Source organism: Watersipora subatra, chromosome 9 (genome assembly GCF_963576615.1).
Source record: "Watersipora subatra chromosome 9, tzWatSuba1.1, whole genome shotgun sequence".
Classification (NCBI taxonomy): Eukaryota; Metazoa; Bryozoa; class Gymnolaemata; order Cheilostomatida; family Watersiporidae; genus Watersipora; species Watersipora subatra.
The window spans coordinates 61,881,685-61,903,001 of record NC_088716.1 but is presented as its reverse complement, the minus strand read 5'-3'; the positions used below and the strand labels follow the sequence as shown (position 1 = coordinate 61,903,001).

General features: G+C 36.3%; 1 protein-coding gene across 2 annotated transcripts in view; it reads right to left on the bottom strand.

The window, feature by feature from the left end:
* The window catches only part of LOC137403556 (arf-GAP with coiled-coil, ANK repeat and PH domain-containing protein 2-like), a 33,245-nt gene extending 12,671 nt beyond the window's left edge, over positions 1–20,574 (bottom strand). The window contains exons 1-11 of one of the 2 annotated variants that reach the window (XM_068089510.1): positions 20,406–20,574; positions 15,864–15,921; positions 13,766–13,824; positions 12,255–12,315; positions 11,430–11,483; positions 10,805–10,863; positions 8,879–9,062; positions 7,782–7,826; positions 7,354–7,449; positions 6,887–7,027; positions 2,688–2,761 (exon numbers count right to left, since the gene is read on the bottom strand). In XM_068089510.1, coding sequence (XP_067945611.1) covers positions 2,688–2,761; positions 6,887–7,027; positions 7,354–7,449; positions 7,782–7,826; positions 8,879–9,062; positions 10,805–10,863; positions 11,430–11,483; positions 12,255–12,315; positions 13,766–13,824; positions 15,864–15,921; positions 20,406–20,458 — 884 coding nt within the window. In that variant the 5' untranslated portion in view covers positions 20,459–20,574. Of the gene's footprint in view, positions 1–2,687; positions 2,762–6,886; positions 7,028–7,353; positions 7,450–7,781; positions 7,827–8,878; positions 9,063–10,104; positions 10,164–10,804; positions 10,864–11,429; positions 11,484–12,254; positions 12,316–13,765; positions 13,825–15,863; positions 15,922–20,405 lie in introns of both variants that reach the window. The other variant, XM_068089508.1, reaches the window with a different exon arrangement.
* Between the last annotated feature and the right edge of the window lie 743 nt (positions 20,575–21,317).

Genomic DNA, 21,317 nt, shown 5'->3' with positions numbered 1-21,317 from the left:
CAACTCTATGGCATGTATATACATTACAACTCTATTACATGTCTATACATTACAACTCTATGGCATGTATATACACTACAACTCTATTACATGAATATACATTACAACTCTATGGCGTGTCTATACATTACAACTCTATTACATTTATATACATTACAACTCTATTACATGTACATACATTACAACTCTATGGCATGTCTATACACTACAACTCTATGGCGTGTCTATACATTACAGCTCTGACATGTATATACATTAGTGCTGGGCACTGGTAATAATTAAAGATGCCCCGATTCTAATTTCACCAGCCGATTCAGATACCGATCCGATATACTGATTCTCATTGAAAAATAATCCGATTCAGATACCGATTCAGATCTTTTGTGTTGCATAGATAATTGTTAATTTTATTATGCAAATATAAATATAACGCAAAGAAAATATGAATATTAATGTAATTATTTGTATGTATTTATGAAAAAAATATATATTCACATACTGACATATCGTGCATGTAGTAACAAAACAGTCCATGTTTCTTGTAATTTGTTATTAATAATGGTAATTACTGTTAGTGGTACAGCTTTCTTTGTGATTATGAAGTCTCTCTTCTATTGCTGAACGAACTGCTGAACCAGTACAAGTTTAGAGCAAATCAATGTTTCATTTAATTACCGTTAGTGATTCAATTCTTTGCGAGACGGTCGTACTGAAGAAGCACTCACTTGCCACAGATGATGGAAGACAGGCTAAATACCGATAAGCCACTGAGGTTATTTTATGCGGTACAAGTGACACAATATATCGTCAGGATTAAGAGAAAGATAAATAACTTTATGCATCGACTGCTCAAATTACTTTCGTAATGCTAGTAAATAGAAATATTACACCGCATTCTTGTATCTCAGCATTGTTCTCTTGTTCGTGATTGGCTGCAAAAAATCATATCGCTGTAATTGGGAAATACCGCACTTTGTGATTACGTCCTGACTGAAGCCAAAAGATTCCTCAGCTGTGTGGATGTTTATCAGACTGTAGCCTTGAAATAGATTGTGTGACAGGCCTGGAATTCATTAGGTAAAAATAAGGAACTTGCAGCTGATGATTTTTTTATTAGTGTAACTGGCTGAAATACGGTTTTCTGCTAAATAGTTGATCTGTAAAAAGTATCTGAAGTTTCCGATTTTTTAAGAAAAGATCGGCCGATACCGATTCAGATACTTAACACCCATACCGGCACGGATACCGATATTAAAATCGGGGCAACTCTAGTAATAATACTCGTTGAACTCGCGGGTTTATCTTCTCTCAAGTCTCGGGTAATAAAATATTCGAGTAGTTCGTTCTTGCGGGTTCGGGTTTTGACTTTCGAGTTCGGGTTTTGGTACACAGATCCGTCGCGTAGTGTGAACAAAAACTCAGTCTATTGCGCCCTGCGCTCTTGACTGTTTAATAACCTGCCTGTTAACGCTGCGAGCACGAATGTCAGTCGATAAAAACAATGAAACAATAAATAAATTGAATAGAAATATAATTGCTTTGTATATTTTAAGATATGTCTAATATTTAGATAATTTAATCAAAAAAATCTGTGTCAACAAACCCGATACTCGAAAAACTTGTTGGCCAAGAAGTACTCGTGCCAAGCACTGCCAATTAACCGATGCTCAAAAAACTCGAAGGGAAGGGGGAGTCTAAACTCCATTGGCCAAGAAGTGCCCAGCACTAATATACATTACAACTCTATGGTGTGTCTATACATTGCAGCTCTATGGAAATGTCTATACATTACAACTCTATGGAAATGTCTATGCATACAAGCCTCCTTTTTCCTATGTTCAACTGTTAGTAATATCTAGGGATAATTGAAGCAACCTACCCACAATGCATTTGTCAATAAAAACTTAGAAATTCTACATGAATGCTAGCAAAATCCTTATTAGCAAACCAAAAGATTTCATCGGCAGTAATATATACAACAACCAAACTGTTCAGATGATGATAAAACACTATTACACCGTCTAAACTTTACACGACCTTCACCTTACTCTAGAAGAGAACAACAAACGCAGCCGATTGTTCTAACTCGTAAGTGTTAACCAGCAGAGTAGAACTCAGTATCAGTAGCAGAGCGATGAGATAAGAACAAAGCTGTTCAAAGCTGAGACTTTCACAACCTAAAGCATCCAATAGTTTTGTTTTGCAGAAACGAGATAGGATTGTATATCTAATATCTAAATGTGTGTGTATGAAAACATAAGCTCTGAGTCTGGCAGGGGTTGCGAGAAATGTTTTAACTTGTAGCTAAAGTGTCCAGATTATTCATATATTAAAGTAAATATTATTTAGCTGAATAGCCATTTACCTCTGCTAGAAAGAGCCTTCAGTAATTTAAATGTATTTCCAGCTAAATCGCAGTGTCTTGATCAGACATAAAAATTTACACAAGAATACTATATGTTACAAATAACATATGTTATGGCATTTTATAATGTTCTCGTAAAATGATATGAACCAGAATGATATAAATTAGAAAATTTCCCTAAAGTAACCTGAGGTCAAAAAGTGACTGTAGAACTGACTAAAATGTTTTTGAAGAATCACAGTTGTGATAAATAGATGTCAATCATATCACAACTTTTCCAAATAGAGCAGAGTGAAAATAAAAGGGTACAAAACTGCCTTACCTCACCCAAGGACGAAAACCCTTAGAGGTTCTTCTAAAAAGAAATCCAGAAATAATAGCGCCATCTTTATTTGCCTAAAAAAGGAATCAAAGCGGGTAATACAGCTCAATGAAGAAAGTAATTTGTAAAGAAACAGGTTATTGGTTAAGTATAAATGGGGCAGACAACAAATAAACAAGGTAAATGATTTAGAGCTGCATCTATGTCGGTAGTAATAATATAACAGTATAGTGTAAGTTATGGACTCCCATGATATTGTCTATGACTGGTGAGAGTATGAGGAGAGTTATCCTTCCCTGTTTATATACATGTACAGTGGAACCTCGGTTCTCGAACATAATCCGTTCTAGAAGGGTGGTCGAAAACCGAGTTGTTTAAGATCCGAAACAGGTTTTCCCATTAGAATTAGTATATATAAGTTTTAATCCGTTCCAACACCCTGAATGTTTACCTTTTTAGTATTTCATACATTATTTTATGCATGAAATTGCACATTAAAATGCTGACCAACACATAAAAAGCAATGTATATCTCAGAAAATGTTAAGCAAAATGGCAAAGACACAAATAACATAAACATAAATGTAACCCAGGCTAATCGTAAGTTCGCGTTGTCGTAATCTTCCATACGAAATATTACGCTAACATGAACGTGTAAAAATAAAAAAAGGATAAAGAAAAGAATTATGAATAGGAATTTTTTACTCGGCTACAGGATGTTATTTTCTCTTAAAATATCTACCCAATGACACTTGCTTCTGCCTTCTTTTTAGCACTTTTCGGAAGTGGTTCATGATAGTGTCGTTAAAGTCATTGATAACTCTGGTGGCTGCAGCTTTATCGGGGTGGTGGAGTTCGACAAAATTCTGTAACTCGGCCCATTTGCTACACATTTGTTTAATCTCGGACAATGCGACAACAGTTGGTCACGGAGAGAGCGATCTACACCCGTACGCCGCTCAGCATCCCACCCTCACGTACGCACTCACGCATCGTACCGACGTTCGAACTCCGATTTTTGTTCGAACTACGAATCAAGAATTTCTCGAATTTTTTGTTCGGACTCCGATTTATTCGAACTGCGAGTCGTTCGAAAACCGAGGTTCCACTGTATGACTATTAGCTGCAATAAAATTGGCATTGTTTTGACATTGACAAGATCCATAACTACAATTGACAATTTTCTAATAAACATACATTCATGACCATGGGGAAACTTTGTACAAATTTTTGGAAACCATTTTTACAACTGCTCCGAAATAACTCTGACACGCAATGTTCAAATCCTTTCATTTTATATCGAAACTAGAAATTCCTCTATCATACAGCCCACGGCCAAAGTGATATTGGAAAAAAGAAATGGTACTGCTGGTTGAGAAATGCAATATTAGCAGTCAAATGGCGCCGCAGTGCAATAGGAGAACTGCAATGGTAGCTGCAATGGTAGCTGTAATGTACTGGGTGTTATTATGTACAATAAACAGCAATAATGAAAGGAAAAGATTATATGTTTATATCTCTACCCTGCAACAGGAGAAATGCAATATTAGAAGTAAAATGGCAAGCTGTTGTGTAATATACACAGCTTGAAAGTTGGTTGTGTTGAATGTAGAATGGTTTTGACAGTATCTGTAACAGAAAGCAAGCATTAGCATTCACGTGTGTCTGGAAGTTTTTCGCAAACTGGAGCAAAATAAAGAAATGGGTCATGTCACAGAAACCATGATTAGGTCGAGTGTGTGAGATTTAGAGTTATCTGCACTAGCAGAAGGAGAAAATTCTCAGTCATTTTGAAAAACAAAGTTTGATTCCAGCTTAATTACAGCAGATTTTATGGTCAATAAACTGAATGCATGTTTATCATTAGTACGAAAACATAGTTCTGAGAAAATTGGTGTTAAAGTTTGAGAAACCAAAACCAATGAAATGTAAACAATTTTGTTTACATTTAAAAATGTCATAGCAACCAATATCAAAAAGTTGCGATATTTATTTAGATTTCTGAATTTATATCCAAAAACTTATGCTGAATTTAAAAATCTAAACAGATTTTAGTTGGTTGTCATAGAAATGGCTGTATATCTATAAGAAAATGTAGGCCTATTACTTAATTTTGCAGATATTAAAAATGGCTTGGCAGTCCCGCGATATTGGGCACAGCCGTAATATCATCAACAAAATCTTTAGAAAAATATTAACAGTAACATATCGCACACCATCGGTCACTATATACTTCGATCTTGTAAATTCGAATGATTATTCTTATAATTAAATCTTATAATAATCTTATAAAATCAAATAATTAAATCGAATAATAAAATCGGCAAAAAAGAAACGATTACCTTTCAGTACCCCTACGTTAATTACAGAAACCTTCGGCAATTGGACAATGCCATAGACTGGTGAAATGTGCACGTTTTTCTCATGAAATGCGCACGGCTTAATAGTTCTACTATCTGTCGTACAGCTTTATTGGCGTTTTGTTTGCCGGCCTTAATTTTGATTAAAAAAGGCTTGTCGGGTATTAATGGCGATTTTAGGCCAAATTAATCTGTCTAGTTATGTATTATCCGATCAGATGGGTAAGTTTTAGGATATTGTCTCAACTTTTCAAAGACTTGGTAACATATTTAAATATGTTTATATGTGTTTTGTATCATTATTACACTTAAACGACTCTACACAAAAATGGTTAAATTTTTTGATGGGATTTCGGTACAAGGGTTTGGTTACGGCCGATGATGAATAATTTTCGTGAGTTGTGTGCATATATGCATTTATCATAAAGCTCCCAAACAATTGCTAAATCGATTGATAATAATACAAGCAAAAGGTTAAGGCAATATGAACATCAATCTAACGATTAGTACAAAACTAAATCTATAAAAACAAGAAATATAGATGTCATTACAAGTACTTTGAAAATGAATAGCAACACAGGAAAATACACAGCCGTGCAATCTGCCATTGTCCTCTAATCAAGCCTCATTATGAACTAATGGTATGAATGGAACAACCTAACTTCTTAAACATGGAAAACACAAAACTAGCTGTTTTACAAATTTTGATGTCATTTTGATTAAGTAAAATGTTCTGGAATCGCACTGAAGCCTAACCTTGCCTATACAAGCACTGAAGCCTAACCTTGCCTATACAAGCACTGAAGCCTAACCTTGCCTATACAAGCACTGAAGCCTAACCTTGCCTATACAAGCACTGAAGCCTAACCTTGCCTATACAAGCTCCCTGATCCTAGACAGTATTAACAGCTTTCAATCAACTGTGAGAGCACTTAAGATAGCACAACTCCTTGTGAACTGAGTATTATTTTTAAGCAACAAGCTTGTAGAACTCGATGAAAAAAACAGAAATAAAGTATGGTAAATAGTTTGTTCACATCATAGATATATAAACATATCATATATCATAGATATATAACCATAGATATATAGGTTTATATATCTATGGTTCACATTCATTCAAAGATGTAATTAGCATCTTTGTCTTAAGATGCTAATCACATCTAAAGACAAAGAATCCATAGATGTGAATCCATAAATGTGATGTTTTAGAGGTAACTGAAGAAACAATGATTGAGTACATCGAGCCTGATAGACTGCTCTTTATAATTTTCACAAATAAAAATAACTCTTTTTACTGAGCAGAAGAAGCTTTCTAGTTCCGTCCAATTTTATATTCATTACTAGGAAATTCAATCACTATGTCATTAAAAACTAATATTCTGACGACAGCAAATTATCATTTCTCTGTCGATTAAAAGTGGTAATTTGCCGATATCCCAAGAACTAACAGTTCAATCCACTTAAAACTTTAGAAATTTACTAAAAACATATACCGCAAAAAGCGACCAAAAGTTCATAATCCTATCTAAACTTGAATTAAGAAAAAACAAAGAGAAACTACAAGTCCAAAGAGAAACTACAAGTCCAAAGAAAAACTACAAGTCCAAAGAGAAACTACAAGTCCAAGTTGACTCAGGTATAGGACCAGGTGAAAAAATTTCCCCGAATCCTCTCAGACCCAGGCTTCAATGTGCTAAAACTGGAGGGAAAGCAGCCGCATGGATTAGCAAGCCATATTTCACCTAGTTGTACTTTTTCCTCTCGCTGCCTCTAAAGAAGGTCAGCTACAAATTCTAAATAATAAGCTGATGCCTGTCAGATATGAAGTGGAAATTACCTTCTTGCTTTTGTCAGCAGAAACTTCTTCCATGCCGAGTATAGTCTCACGCGGGTCATCTGTCAGTGTCTGCAGCAGCCTGTTCCTCCTTTCCTCACTCTTCTTGGCAATGGCCAGAGAGAGGTCAGTGAGCTCAACTAGCTGTATAAAGGGAAAAGAAAGAGATGAGAGGAATATAGAAGCTTCAAGATTTAGCTAGCTAATGTTTGTTACGCAATAGTCTACTCAGGAGTTGTGCTCTCCGCAATAAATCTATGTATCACTGAGCTGCATAATTACTGAGATGGAGTTGGTGGGTTCACTGTTGCAAGTACTTGAATTCTGACAAATTTGTTTTTTAATTTATAATATTACTCTATTACATACTGCAGGATTTCTATGTAAAAACTTTGGTAAATGTATCCTTGTGAGTGCTAGGAGGTGTTGGAGACTCATAAAAACCTATGCTGTAGTCAATATTTACTCACTTTGGCTGCTACATCCTTCATGAAGGGATCACTGTCCTCAAACAAATCATTGCCTTGGTGAAAGAAAGTGCTCTGAGCAGTTAAATATGAAAACATCTGCAATTGACCATAAAACAAAATGTCAAACTGCTTATGGGAACTCAATGCCTGTCAGATTTGAACTTTAAGCGTAAGATTTTGTAGCAAACAAAACATATGAAAAAAGCAGTGGTGCTAGATATAGGTGAAGAAATAGATGGTAGAGGCTAACATTGTGAGCTGGGTAAAGGAAAATGATTGCTTCCGGAAAAAATAAATATGGAGAAGAGGCTGGTTGTACAACATGACAGGAGAAGATAGTGAAAAGCAACTGAATGTATATAATGAGGAGGAAAGCCGCTGCACACCCTGATCATTGGTTAGAGAAGGAACAGTTATGAGATACTTACTGTCTGCAGTACGTCATGCCTTTGTCTTTCATTGAACTGGTTTAACTATAATAAAAAATAAGCAAGGCTTGGAAGAATTATTTAGAGATTTTGCTCAACGCAATAAAAAACAAACAGAAGATCGTAGGTGATGTTTTAAAAAATCAGAGTGAACCAAGCTGTAGAGGTTGAGAGAATAACAGCAGGGAGATCACAGCTAGAGACCTTCTGGAAGGATAAACAACTACTAGAGCGACTTCTTGAAAAGAAAGACCACTACTTGAAACACCTCCTAGAAGTACAGATCACTTCTAAAAACACCTCCAAGAAGTACAGATCACTTCTAAAGACACCTCCTAGAAGTACAGATTACTTCTAAAGACACCTCCTAGAAGTACAGATTACTTCTAAAAACACCTCCAAGAAGTACAGATTACTTCTAAAAACACCTCCTAGAAGTACAGATCAGTTCTAAAGACACCTCCTAGAAGTACAGATCCCTCCTAGAATACACATCCTAAAAGTACAGATCACTCCTAGAAGTACAGATCACTCCTAGAATACACATCCTAGAAGGATATATTCCTACTAGAAACATCTCTCACAAGGACAGATCAGCCATGTGACAATTTTAAAAGTTGACTAGTCTGTTCAATATTGTTTTCATTTAATCATACCCTCTATCACATCTCCTTTCCACCTTCTACAAAGTCTCTCATGACACTTATTTTAACTAGTAAGTTTATATCACATATACAATAGTTACCAAAGGGTTCACACTCATTTACACAACAACAAAATCTTGCTTGAAACTCTTTTTCCATTCAAACCATAATTACAGCATAACTCAGCATAATTACATTACTTAGCTTTGTGGTATGATTCTGTCAATGATTCCTAGCTGTAAATTAATCTTTCAGACAGATCACAGTTTTCACACAACTGAGGTTCTGAGTGACGTTCAGATTGTTTTCAACAACCTGAAGCCTCCCTTAGATATCTCAGAGTGGCAGGAAAATCATTGGTTTCCATCTTATAACTAATAAGCTCAAATAACAAATTTAGACTTAGGGATATCCATACATGTAGAAGGGAATAGGAAAAGCTTGATTGCTCACCTTGTCAGCGTACTCCAGAGACATGGCAGTGAACTTTGACCTACATACAAGCAATTGATTTGCTGCTTCATCACATTCTAGAGGTTTGCTTTTAGGTGCACCAACATGTTTGTTTAGGGCAGAATCTAGATCATCACTTGCACGGCGAAACTTGTGTTGAGAGTCCTTGACATGTCGAAGGTCGCTACATGACAGCAGTCAGCACAAGTATTATATTTAGTAACCATTCTCATGCACAGATTATTATATTATGAAGTATATTTTATCTCACCTGGTGATACACAGAGTTGATAGTATATACATGCGTAGACCACAATGCGATTCACCAAATAGTCCTATTATTTTTTACAGCTTAGCAAACGTTTGAAAGATTCTTCTAACAACCAAACAAATCATCACAATTGTTGAATGATCACCTTACTTGAATCGCAAAATTGACCTAAAAAATATGCATTTGCATAACTATGTAATAAAACATCTTGTAACAAATCCTACCACAGTGAGAATGAACTACCTAGAAGTGTTTCATAGCAGATTTGTTGAAGTGAAAATGGCTGGTAGCCATAGAACCAATGCTGGGAGAGATCAGGACAAAATGTAACTAAAATATGTATATAAAAGGTCCAGAGTTGAAAGTCAAATGGACTGGAAGGATATCTGAACCATGGGTCATCTAATAATAAAGCCTCAACATATCAAACCTCAGGTAATGCCTCCAACATCACTCAAATATGACATCACTGGTGTTTCACCTCACCACTACATAACATCACTACATAACATCGCTACATAACATCACTAAATAACATCAGTGGTGTTCGTTCTCTCTTTGCCTCCACATAACATCACTGGCGTCCCTTATTAACCTTTCACCTTTATTCGACATTGAAGTCTTTAAATATATTATTAAATTTATGGAATAGTAATTAAGAATTGTCTTCTAAAAAAAGAAGATAACTTCTTATACACCATGTAATAAAATTTAAATCTAAAAAAGAAGATAACTTCTTATACACCATCTAATAAAAAATTACCATGCGAAAAGGACAAAAAACTAGCATGCAAAGCCATTCAAATAGCATCTCTCTCTCTTCTAAGGTTTAAATGGCCATGCAGACTTAGGGAACGGCGGTTTGTAAAAACTAAGGTATGTATCTCATGCAGAGAAGCTGAGCAGATAAACGTGCTAGTCTAAGGGTTCATGGAGAAGTTCATGCTCGCCTTACCTATTCAGAATATGTTTAATACGTGAAAGGATGGAGCGTGAGGCCTGGTCTATGAGTATCTATAATCAGATGATTAACTAGCGAGATAAGACACTATCTACTACAGGATATGAAGTCTGCCCGGCACAAATCGGAGAGCTGTGTGATAAGCCCCAGCTAAGCATAACAAATAGTTCATCAGGCTACATCTTCAAGGTCATTTACTATCGCTTACTTTTTCTCGGAATTTGTATAAAGTTTTAAACTGCAAAATTAATTGACGTTATTATAAGCAAATAGAAGGCAACTAGGAGACACGCATTAAATTTTATTCATGGTGTGCACATTATAAACAATAACAAAAACATTTCCAGTTTACAAATAATCCAACTTCCGGGAAATAGTGAGATAATAAAGCCTCGAGTTAACACTGTTACCATTCAACACTATCCCTATCCAACGCTTTCCCAGTCCAAACTACTCAATAATCAATCAGATAAAATAATTTGGGCTCAGGCCTTTCAAAGCATTTAGCTAGATAAAAAGTAATATTTCCATCACTTTCTAGCCACAAATTTTGCATGTTACTCTCAAACTTTCACCATTATGTATGGAGTAATGCCAAAATTGCAAATAAAACAGTAAACGAGTAAGTCAGGACCATCCAACAGCACCCCAGACTTGCCTCAGGCAGACGCAGTTGCTGATAGATATGACTTACGTTTTTATTAACCAATGCAGATCCCTGGATATAGACTGTGAGGCTAAATCCACAAGCACCTTATAACAATGAGAAATGATTGATAGCAGCATTAGAGCCTAGTCTACGCACAATGTTCTAATGTTCTAGAATTATATTTATAATGGAAAGTAGACATAGCAAGTATCTAACAACTCTGACATAAGAGTTCCTAATCGACAAGTAAAAACATGACGCATATTGATGTTCAATGTTATAGTTACTATTTACCAAGTCCTAGCTGAATACACAAGCGTTCAGTAGCCATGGGGTAAAATAGTTGACTCAATCATTTAGTCACACGGCTAGTGCAAATCTAGTTATTTACTAGCATAGCTTGAGGAGAGCATCTCTAGTCTGCATGGGTGCAATTCAAGGTTGCAAAGGACAACTGCTCAAACTATGTCCAAGTGTACTATAAATTGCATGAATATAAATGATGTTAAAGTCATGACTAGGGGAGCCATTCTATTTACACATGTAATGTGATGTCATCGTTAAAAAGAGATAACGCTGACTGGGACGGCAGAGTTAAACCCTACAGAACAAGGAAGTGTCAGTTTTCTTCTGAAAAATGTATATTAAGGTCATGAGAAGAAGGATATACCGTGTGAAAGCTCTGGATCTCTGTTAGAGCCTCTGAAAATCTGCCCAAAGTTTTCTACAAGGTACAAAAAATAACATATATAAATAAATATGACAAGCAAAGAAAAAGACTTATTGTGATTCCAGCCATTGGCTTACCAATCACCTAGCTGGTGTAAGACTATTGCTGGCGTTTCAAATGGAGCCGCAGCTTTCAGAGTCACTGCATATGCCCTATATATGGAAAATAACACCAAAGTCACTATAGTAGTAAACTACAGATGCCTATGCTATTGCTACAGTAGTAAACTACAGATGTCTCTGTTATTGCTACAGTAGTAAACTACAGATGTTTCTGCTATTGCTACAGTAGTAAACTACAGATGCCTCTGCTATTGCTACTGTAGTAAACTATATATATATGTCTCTGCTATTGCTACAGTAGTAAACTATATATATATGTCTCTGCTATTGCTACAGTAGTAAACTACAGATGCCTTTGCTATTGCTACAGTAGTAAACTACATATGTCTCTGTTATTGCTACAGTAGTAAACTACAGACGTCTCTGCTATTGCTACAATAGTTAATTACAGATGTCTCTGCTATTGCTACAGTAGTAAACTACAGATGCTTCTGCTATTGCTACAGCAGTTAACTACAGATGTCTCTGTCATCGCTACAGTAGTTAACTACAGATACTCAAAAAGTTCTTCTCGTGCAAAACAACCAACTTTATTTCTCCTAAAATTATGAAAAGTATGTGATTGCAATCCAAACGCCTCATGTTTCCCACAATCACGTACTCGTCAGAAAATCAGAAAGACCGCTGATAAACCTGTACATACCTCAAGAACTGGGTCTGTTGAATAATATGATGTCATTTCCTGTACTCCACTGATGAAGGCACTACAAAACATAGCAAATTGAATCCAGGGACAAAAATCGATAAGAACTTGCTCAATATTTCTGAATTGAAAACCAGATACAGTTGAGCCTCGGTTCTCGAACGCTTTGGTTCTCAACCAACTCGGTTTTCGAACAAAAAATTTGGGATTTGTTCATCTCGGATCTTGACCATAAATTCGGTTCTCAACCAAACCGGAACATGCTCATTTGAATTAAACGTGAGGGACAGCTCCGGAAACAGCCTGTTTATACGTTTAATGACGTTGTTGTGAGCCACTTTTGGAAAGTTCTCAAAAAAGGGAGAAGTTTCGCGTCATTAATTCTTTACAAAAAGGAGCCATCTGGGAGGACGTCGCCTCTACCGAAGAGATTTTCTAGGGACACAACTCCTCCAGTCGAGTTAACCTAAATTGTTTTGGAGGAGGATACTTCTTCAAAGATGTGAAGTAAACGTGCCATTGCTGTTTCTATTTTCTTTTTCACACAATTTTTGAAGTAACCGATCTGATTTTTTGTCGTTTCATTATCAATTTCTGCAAATTTTGGTATTGTATCTTAACTTAAAATGTTTTCGATGTTTTAAAAGCAAAGTATACGAAATGTTTACTTTTTGTTTTCTTTTTTCGTCGTCATAGATAGAAAAATCTTTTATTAAAGTTAAACACGATCTATATCTACCCGTTTTTATTTATAGTATATGTAGTATACAGTACAGTTTATGGTGTAAAATGTTAAAAAATACTTTACTGAAGTTGTTACATCGGCTTGGAACGGATTAAAACTTACATATATTAATTCTAATGGGAAAACTGTTTCGGATCTTGAACAACTCGGTTTTCGACCACTCTTCTAGAACGGATTGTGTTCGAGAACCGAGGTTCCACTGTATATATTTGAATTAGAGGCACATTGGCTAAAACATACCTTCAGTTGTAAAGAGTTAAACCCATTCTGGGAAGCAAACAAAAGTCAAAGCGGGAAATGTTTGATGATTTCCCTCAGCATAACTAACTCTATTAACCTCTAATAAATTTCACTTTTATAGTGGGTAATTTGGTGTCAGAGTCATCTCTTGAACACACACATACATAAATACATATGGTAAGCTCGTAAGGTTGAGATAGACCGTAGCAAAAATAGATGGAGTTTTCTAGTCCCACAGGCATTCGAAGTCAGATGAAGTCAGACCATGAAGGTTCTTATTAGAAATTGGGTACTAGTTTAGCTGAGATCAATGAATGCATGTAAATACCATGAAGCAGCGGTAGCAGTTTAGGAAACTCAGTGCTTTTGAGAGTATAGTTGTGATTCCGCGCTTGTACACAGCTAGCTACAGCTACTAGTAGTGTACTAGGCACTGCTCATTGCAGCATGCGCTGTAAGATTGCTCAGAACTCAGGCCATTCCTATTATAGTCTTTATATATGATTTATAATGTTGACCGTCTTACCTGTTCGCATTGCCATACATTTTTCCAGCCTCCACCATAGCATTGCACAGCTTTATAACCTGGTGAACAGAGCAGAAAGTAAGATAGTGCATTTGTCTACTCCTTTCCTATTATAGAAGGCAGCTACTAGACAGGGTGTTGCCCTGTCAATTATCCTGGTAGCTATTTCATGTAACTAAGTTGGGCTGGTGAGCTGGCAATGCCCGGCAGGGCAAATGCTTGAACTTTTTTCCCTTAAGGGTAGAGCTGATAGGAATGCGCAGACTAAAAAATGTTTTTTAAATTTTACGACCTAGCAGAAGTTTTCTACAAGCGAAGAAGTATGCCAAAAATTGCCAGCTTAGTAGAAGGCAAGTACAATCAAGTCTCTATTTACGACCACCCCAACATGATTACTCCAAACTTACCACGTAAAATTCCAGCAAATATTTGACTGCACATTCCAAGTAATTTCTGACCGAAAACATTCAACATTTATCAAAATTTTGCAGGATTGCAAGTGAAAATTAAGAGGTTGATGAAAAATTAAAAATAAAAAGTGGAAAATGTAGAAATATTACCAGCTAGATGAGCTAAGCTAAAGCTTTACCTAGATTGAATGATAGCGAGTTACACATATCAGCTCCACCACCTCATCTTGGAACCTAGGCTTCTACACGCATATCTCTCACATAAAGTAACAATAAAAACTGGCTTTTGTTAATTATTATTATTTTATTAATTTAGTTCTTTTGTACGAAATCTAGGTTCGCATGTTTAGTTTGCATAAAGTGTTATATAATGCAATAGTTTTAAAGCTATACATAATTACCTGCAGTGTTTAATAAGGTGTTACCAAAGGTGTTTGAGCTGCGGAACAGATTAAATGAAAGACTATGATTCTTATAGGAGTATTTGCTCTAACATACAAGATATGACAGTTTAACACAGCCTATATTTTAAGAAGAGAGTTAGTATGGGGAGAAAACCACAGAAAAGTTGATGTTGTCAGTATTCTTCTAGTCTACATTCGTTGGTCTATATAGAAATTATCTACAGCCGGCATTGTTCACACTATATTCAGATCATAGCACACCAAATCACATACATGTAAGAAAAAATTATATCGATAATAATACTAGCATAACTCCTAAAGTATATTATAACAATTGTTACTGTAATAACAACTAAAAAGATTTCCTTCTCAGGATGCCTCTGAGTGCATCTCCAATTTGAGATGGCTTTATTGTTATGAAATTCACGTTTATTTAAAGATTATTTATTAGGAAGGTAGAATCTAGCTTTCCAGCAGCCAAATTACAAGGAAAAAATGTAGCATTTATCGAACCTAAACAGAGAGAGGCAGATATAAAAACTAAGCAAAGGATTTCTCAGGTGCGTGATAACGCCTAGTGATGCGGGTAAAATCAGTACCCTAGCCTCCTCCCTAAGATCGTATTACTTCATTTGTATACCGGTGATATATACAATTACTCACCAATTTATGTATTTATAAAATATTATAGTTTATGATAGCTACGCATTAGGGTTTATGATAGAAATTGGTTAATCCTTTGATTTTTGCGAGTCGTTGAACAGGATGCCTGGCTAAGAGTAAAGCTCTAGAGTGAATGACAACTAACATCTGATAACAACTTTATATTACTAAAGTTGAATCTTACAATCTGTTACCTCCCAACAAGCGTACCACATTCTCAAGAGGACATGTTGTGCCTTCAAGGCAGCTTGTAGCATGTCCTAGTAAACATGCCATACCTTCTAACAAGGATACAACTTACCCTAATAACCACACCATATCTTTAACAAACATACAGCATTCCCTAGTACACATAAACATAAGCATATAACATTCTCTAATAAACACATCATACCTTGTAACAAGCACACAAAATTTCTTAAAAACACACCATACCTTCTAATAAGCATACAACATACCCTAGTAAACACACCATAGCTTCTAATAAGCATGCAACATACCCTAGTAAACACACCATATATTGCATCAAATGCTCTAATAAACATAATGTAGTTTCTAGCAAACCTAGTTAGTAGTAATGCACTATTTCATACACCCCTCAATCAATGCTCAGAAACAAACCTTCTCAAGTTTTCCTTCCAGAATGAGTATACTCTGTTCTGCTGCCTCTATGTCAGACCTTCAAACAGAATATGAATACTATCTGGAGATGATGTCACGTAATACAGTTGTAAGCAATGCATTGGCTAGGTATCTATGACCAGAGGCTCCACATTTTAACAAATCTTTGCAACAACCCTATAATGAAAAGGAGTATCGAATACAATAATGTAGCAATTTCGTCTTCCCGCTATGAGGCTGAGCAGTAGATTCTTCCAATATGTTGCAATAAAACAAGAATAAACACGATGTACCTATAGCTAGTATAAATCTATATTAATAAGCTCCACTTTGTCATGTGGATACTTGCGGTGATACATGTCATGATACATGCAGTGCGTGTATCTGTCTGTTAGTCACTATGTTTCCATGGTGCGCAGTACTGCGAAGCAGCCCCCTCCGAAGTCGAGAGGATTGTACGTTTCCATGCTGCGCAGTGGTTTTCAGCAAATACCGCAAATTAGCCAGAGAAGAGAAATTGTATAAATCGAATCGCCTGATGGAGAAATAGAATCGATCACGGATACCGAACGTCATAAACAATCTTTTTTATTATTCTGTCGTCATTATACTTTTATTTACAATACACATTCACAAGGTTTTACAAACCTTAACACACTTTTTACATAGTAATATATTTTTACTAAGTATTTTTAAGTAATATATTATTTAAACGTTAATTTAGGACTTGCCACCTATTTTTCGAAGTGTTGGCATCGATAACAAAGTCCAGGAAAGTAATCACCTCATCATCCTCGTGAATGCAGACTATAATTAAATTTTTGTGAAAGAAGATCGGAAGAATAGTAAAAAAACAAGATTAGCAGGACAACCTTTGTACTAGTTTATGGTCATCGTAAAATCTGTCTCCACGGCATGAGAGCTATGCGCAGCCACTGCGCAGTCGCTGTTTCCTTGCTGCGAATTTGCACTGGCTTCGCACTGATCAGTGCGCAGTGATTTCAGTGCGAAGACGCCGTTTCCATGATTCGGAGATAGCGCAACTCCGAAGCACTGCGCATCATGGAAACATAGTGAGTGTGTGTGAACCCTATGTGTTCCCAAATTTTTGGGCTAATTTCGTCCAAACTTCACATACATATGCTCTGTGCCTTCCGCCGGGTTGCCAAAAATATTTAGTTCCAAAACTACATCTAGTTCCTCAGAACCAGCCTCTTCAAGACCAACCTGTGAGCTATCTGATTCTCAATCAAAGAAATCGATTGCTAGGGTTTAATACTAGCGTTCTTTAAAAGCAGCTCAAATGCATTCAGCACAATGAAAATGAATATAAAAAACAAGGGTAGATTTTTTAGTTAAGCAAAATGTTTCCTGTGCTTCTCTATGACTGGGTAGCAATCAGAGAATTCTTGTTAGTAGCTTATGGCCTGAAATAGTGCTTCAACATAAAAGGATATGCTAAAAGGAAGTACACGGAGGTAATACAAACAAATGCGTGATGCATCAATCATGTGTCACTAATTTAAGAATCCTAGTAGCCCGAGGGAGGCAAACAGCCATTTTTGACAGCTTATGTCATAGCAGATGGCGTCTACTGTGTGCGGCTTGAGAAAGATGGTTTAATTCTACTTGTAAGTGGCTGACGCATTTCGGTTTATGAAGACAAGTGCCTTCCGTGTTGAACTGCTTTGTGCAAGCACTGCTGGTATCACCACTGCCTATCACAAGCACACATTATCTAGCATATCATTTTATATTTCATCAGCTTGAACACATGATAAAATCCAATTGTCGTTCACATGCGTAGAGTTAAGGTTTTGGCAAAAGGTAAGTGAGTCCCTGAATATAAAAGATTACATGCTGGAGATTTTTCTAAAATTATGATCAGTAGCAATGAGGCTTTGTTATGAATTTTTCAACGAACTAAATAAAACAGGTGATGGCCAAACTTTTCTGCCACAGCTTACCATATCAATAAATCAAGGTTGTATTGCATTAATTATATATAGCGAAAGATCGTCATCTTTCGCTATATATAAACCCTTAAGTCATAAACATTAAAACACAAATGATGCAATCAATCAGCAACACAAGTAGAATGCATACACTTGGACTAACATGAAAAGAATGTTTCATAACTCTATTGATAGAAAAGGAAGTAAAAAGCTGGACATGCATAAAATCCAGTAAGGGTGACAACATAAAGTGCAAAAGCAAACCTAATTGAGATACTCTACCTTTCAATAAATTCTTAACCTTCACACTCTGAGAAGCTATTCTTAAACTTAATACTAATAGACGTAATTCATGTGATTCCTTGCACTACGGAAGTTCCAAGTCAAGATATGAATTTTATGTATCAGCAAAATAGATTAATCACATATATTTATGTTCAATGCTGTTTCGTGTCTTCGAATAGTAAAAAAGTTGAAGTTAGCCAGATAATTTATAGAGTCATGAAAATACTGTCTATACAAGTATGTCTTTTCACAGAAACAATTAAGGACTGAAGAAAACTCATAAGAGCGGGGTGGAGACAATCCTTATTTCTGACATATCTGCACTGGACCTAAGGCTTCTCAAGCGTCGGTGATACCACCTGCTGAACCCAACAGGAGGAAGCTGAAACCAACTCACTTGTGCTCCGCTGAACCCAGCAGAGTGCGCTGAACCCAACACTGTCGATGATACAACCTGCTGGAACCAACAGGAGGGAGCTGAAACCAACTCATTTGTGCTCTGCTGAACCCAAATGATTGCGCTAAACCCAACTTTGCCTGCAATGCAACCTGCTGAAACCAACAGGAAGAAACTCAACTCTTGTAAAAACAATAACTATTTTAGTTATCCAATTATTGGTGCATTCTTGTCCGAGCAGAAATAATATTTCTCCAACAAATAAACGATTTTATTATAGTAATAATGTCATATGTCTCTTTTAAGAGCAAAACACAAGCTGACTCGCCTAAAAAATTACAGTAGTATTTATATCCCATAAGCGATTGGCCTAGAGATCAACAGTTATTGTTCAAACTGACAAATCACATCGCCTTGCTGACTGCGTAAAAACTTTCACATTCGTAACAATAAAATTTTTTGAGTGACAACTAGCCATTGCAGTGCAATAATCAAAACACTAATAAAAAATACATAAAATTTTACATTTACTATGTAGGGAACAGTACTCTTAGCAATCAGTAAGACACATTTTGGTAACAAAAAAGACTAAATACAAAAACTCATCTCGAAAAAATGTTCCAACAAAAACCAAAAAGTATTACTTCAATAACTTTAACAGCTAATATTTAATTAGAACAGATACTTAGATTATTCTGACACGAAATCATGAACATAAAATTCTTCAAACATGTGAACAGTAAAAATAAATTTGTTAAAGATTGTTTAATGCAAACGAATTTTCTATAAATCTCGATAAATGCTGTCTATCATCTTTTCTAGGTCAACATCTGTCCTAGAAGTCCCTTCTCTATATATGTCGACTCGGTCACTTTGTCTTTTGATCAGTTCACCATGCTTTTCCGTGTCGAATGACTGAAGCGCTTCGCCTCGCTGAGAGAACTGTGATGATACAAGAGGTGCCACATCAAGAAGCTGAAGTGTGTCTCCTGCACAAGGGTTTTGGCTACCAGGGCGATGCTGAATCAGCACATTGAGACGGTTCATCGGCGGTCTGTGGCCACACAGACATCGCCCACTAAGTTAAAGTGCACCAGCAGACAATGGGAGAGAAAAGTGTCTTCTCTTCTCCGAGGCTGCCGCAGAGTAGGTGCAGAAGACTGGTGTAGTGCTCATCTAACTCTCTCAGGGTAGCGCCCACACCAACAAGAGAAGTTGCCTTTCAAATTGTTACCAAGAATCAGCGAGATTCTCTTGGCCTTGATAAGTTCGACTTTCTTGGGATCGGCAGCATACAGATAGAATAACCTTTCGAAGTTATTCCTCTCACGGCCCTTTTCAGGGCCAACACTCTTTTCATAGAGTTTGTTCTTAAGAATACCTCGCTTGATTTTTAGGTTTAGTACAGGACACATGCAGCAACAGCCACAAGCATCACAAGCAAATTCCACAGACAAAACACTTCATTTTTGCTGATAGATACGAAAAGTAAAAAAGTGTAAAGAAAGCTCGATTACAAAATGCCTACTCTCTTGTGACGTACATAAATTTCGAAACTGCAAAAATTACGAAATTATGAAGGTGAACCGTGGGTGGATGCCTTTGTAGCAATCAACGTTTGTAACATTTATAGTTTAGGTTTTTCTTTTGTTTTTAATATTTTTGTTACAAAAGGGAAGCGAAATTATTATTATTTGGGATTGAGAACTTGGTCTAGCAAAATGATTCTTTACTGCATTCGTGCGCCTGACAGTCAGTTATAAAACAACAACAATCTATTTTTAGTAGCTAGATAACCAAATTAAACTTACAATTATTGCTAGAAATTCAATAAATTCATTCTAGGTCTCATATACAATGTACATGTATGCGTGATACAACTGCAAATTTTGCTTCAATACAAACCTGAACTTTGGAGAGTCTCTCTTGCATTCTTCCACATTAACACTAATTTTCATTCTGCGATATATATTGCTGTGAAAAACAATGTATGCTTGTTTCGCTCAAACAAGCTATATGCCTTCGCGTTTAGGTTTATTACACAAGAGTAGATATATAAATAGCCAATTTTATTATTTTGACAAGCACACGGGCAGGAAATTAGCGCAAGATGTCAATAAAAGCAAGTCGGAACGTAATAGCGCACTCAAACCAGAGTATGGAAAGTGGGCTCCATTGCTTCGCCACAATTATGGTATGTTCATGTACGATGAGCATGTACGGTAAACTTTTAATAGTTGTCTGCTCGACAATAGACATATCGGAGTTGTTATCACGCAAGACTGTCGAGGGAGTGGGCATAAGGAAGAATGGTGTTGGCAATCAGACGCATGCCTCATAGTTGCAATAATACATTATGTTATGGTGGGCATTTAGCAGACAGGATTCTACTATAGACCTATAGAATAATTATACAGTGTGTGGGCTGCTTCAGTGTGAATATTTCTGCAGTTTCTAATCGGTGGTTGATTAGTACAGCAAGAACCTGTCCATTTGTTTCTCGCGGGTGATTTTTGTTTGATTATGAAGTCATGAATGGGTAAGGAACAAAGCTTTTGGGAAGCAACTCCTACTGACTCCAATAGACTTCAGTAGATCTCTCGGCTGTAAACGAGTGTGAAAATTTGTTTCAGGTTGGTTAGCAATGGCATCATATGACTGATGTAATGCCGGATGTGCCTTTTTCTCCTTGGAATATTCTCACGAGCAGATTTATTTCGCGATTATTGTTTATTGGAAACAACTGTAACTTTTCTTTTGCTTCTATCCTTACATTTGTAGTATCGCAGCAAGCAAACTCAGGTGGCTGTCACCTAC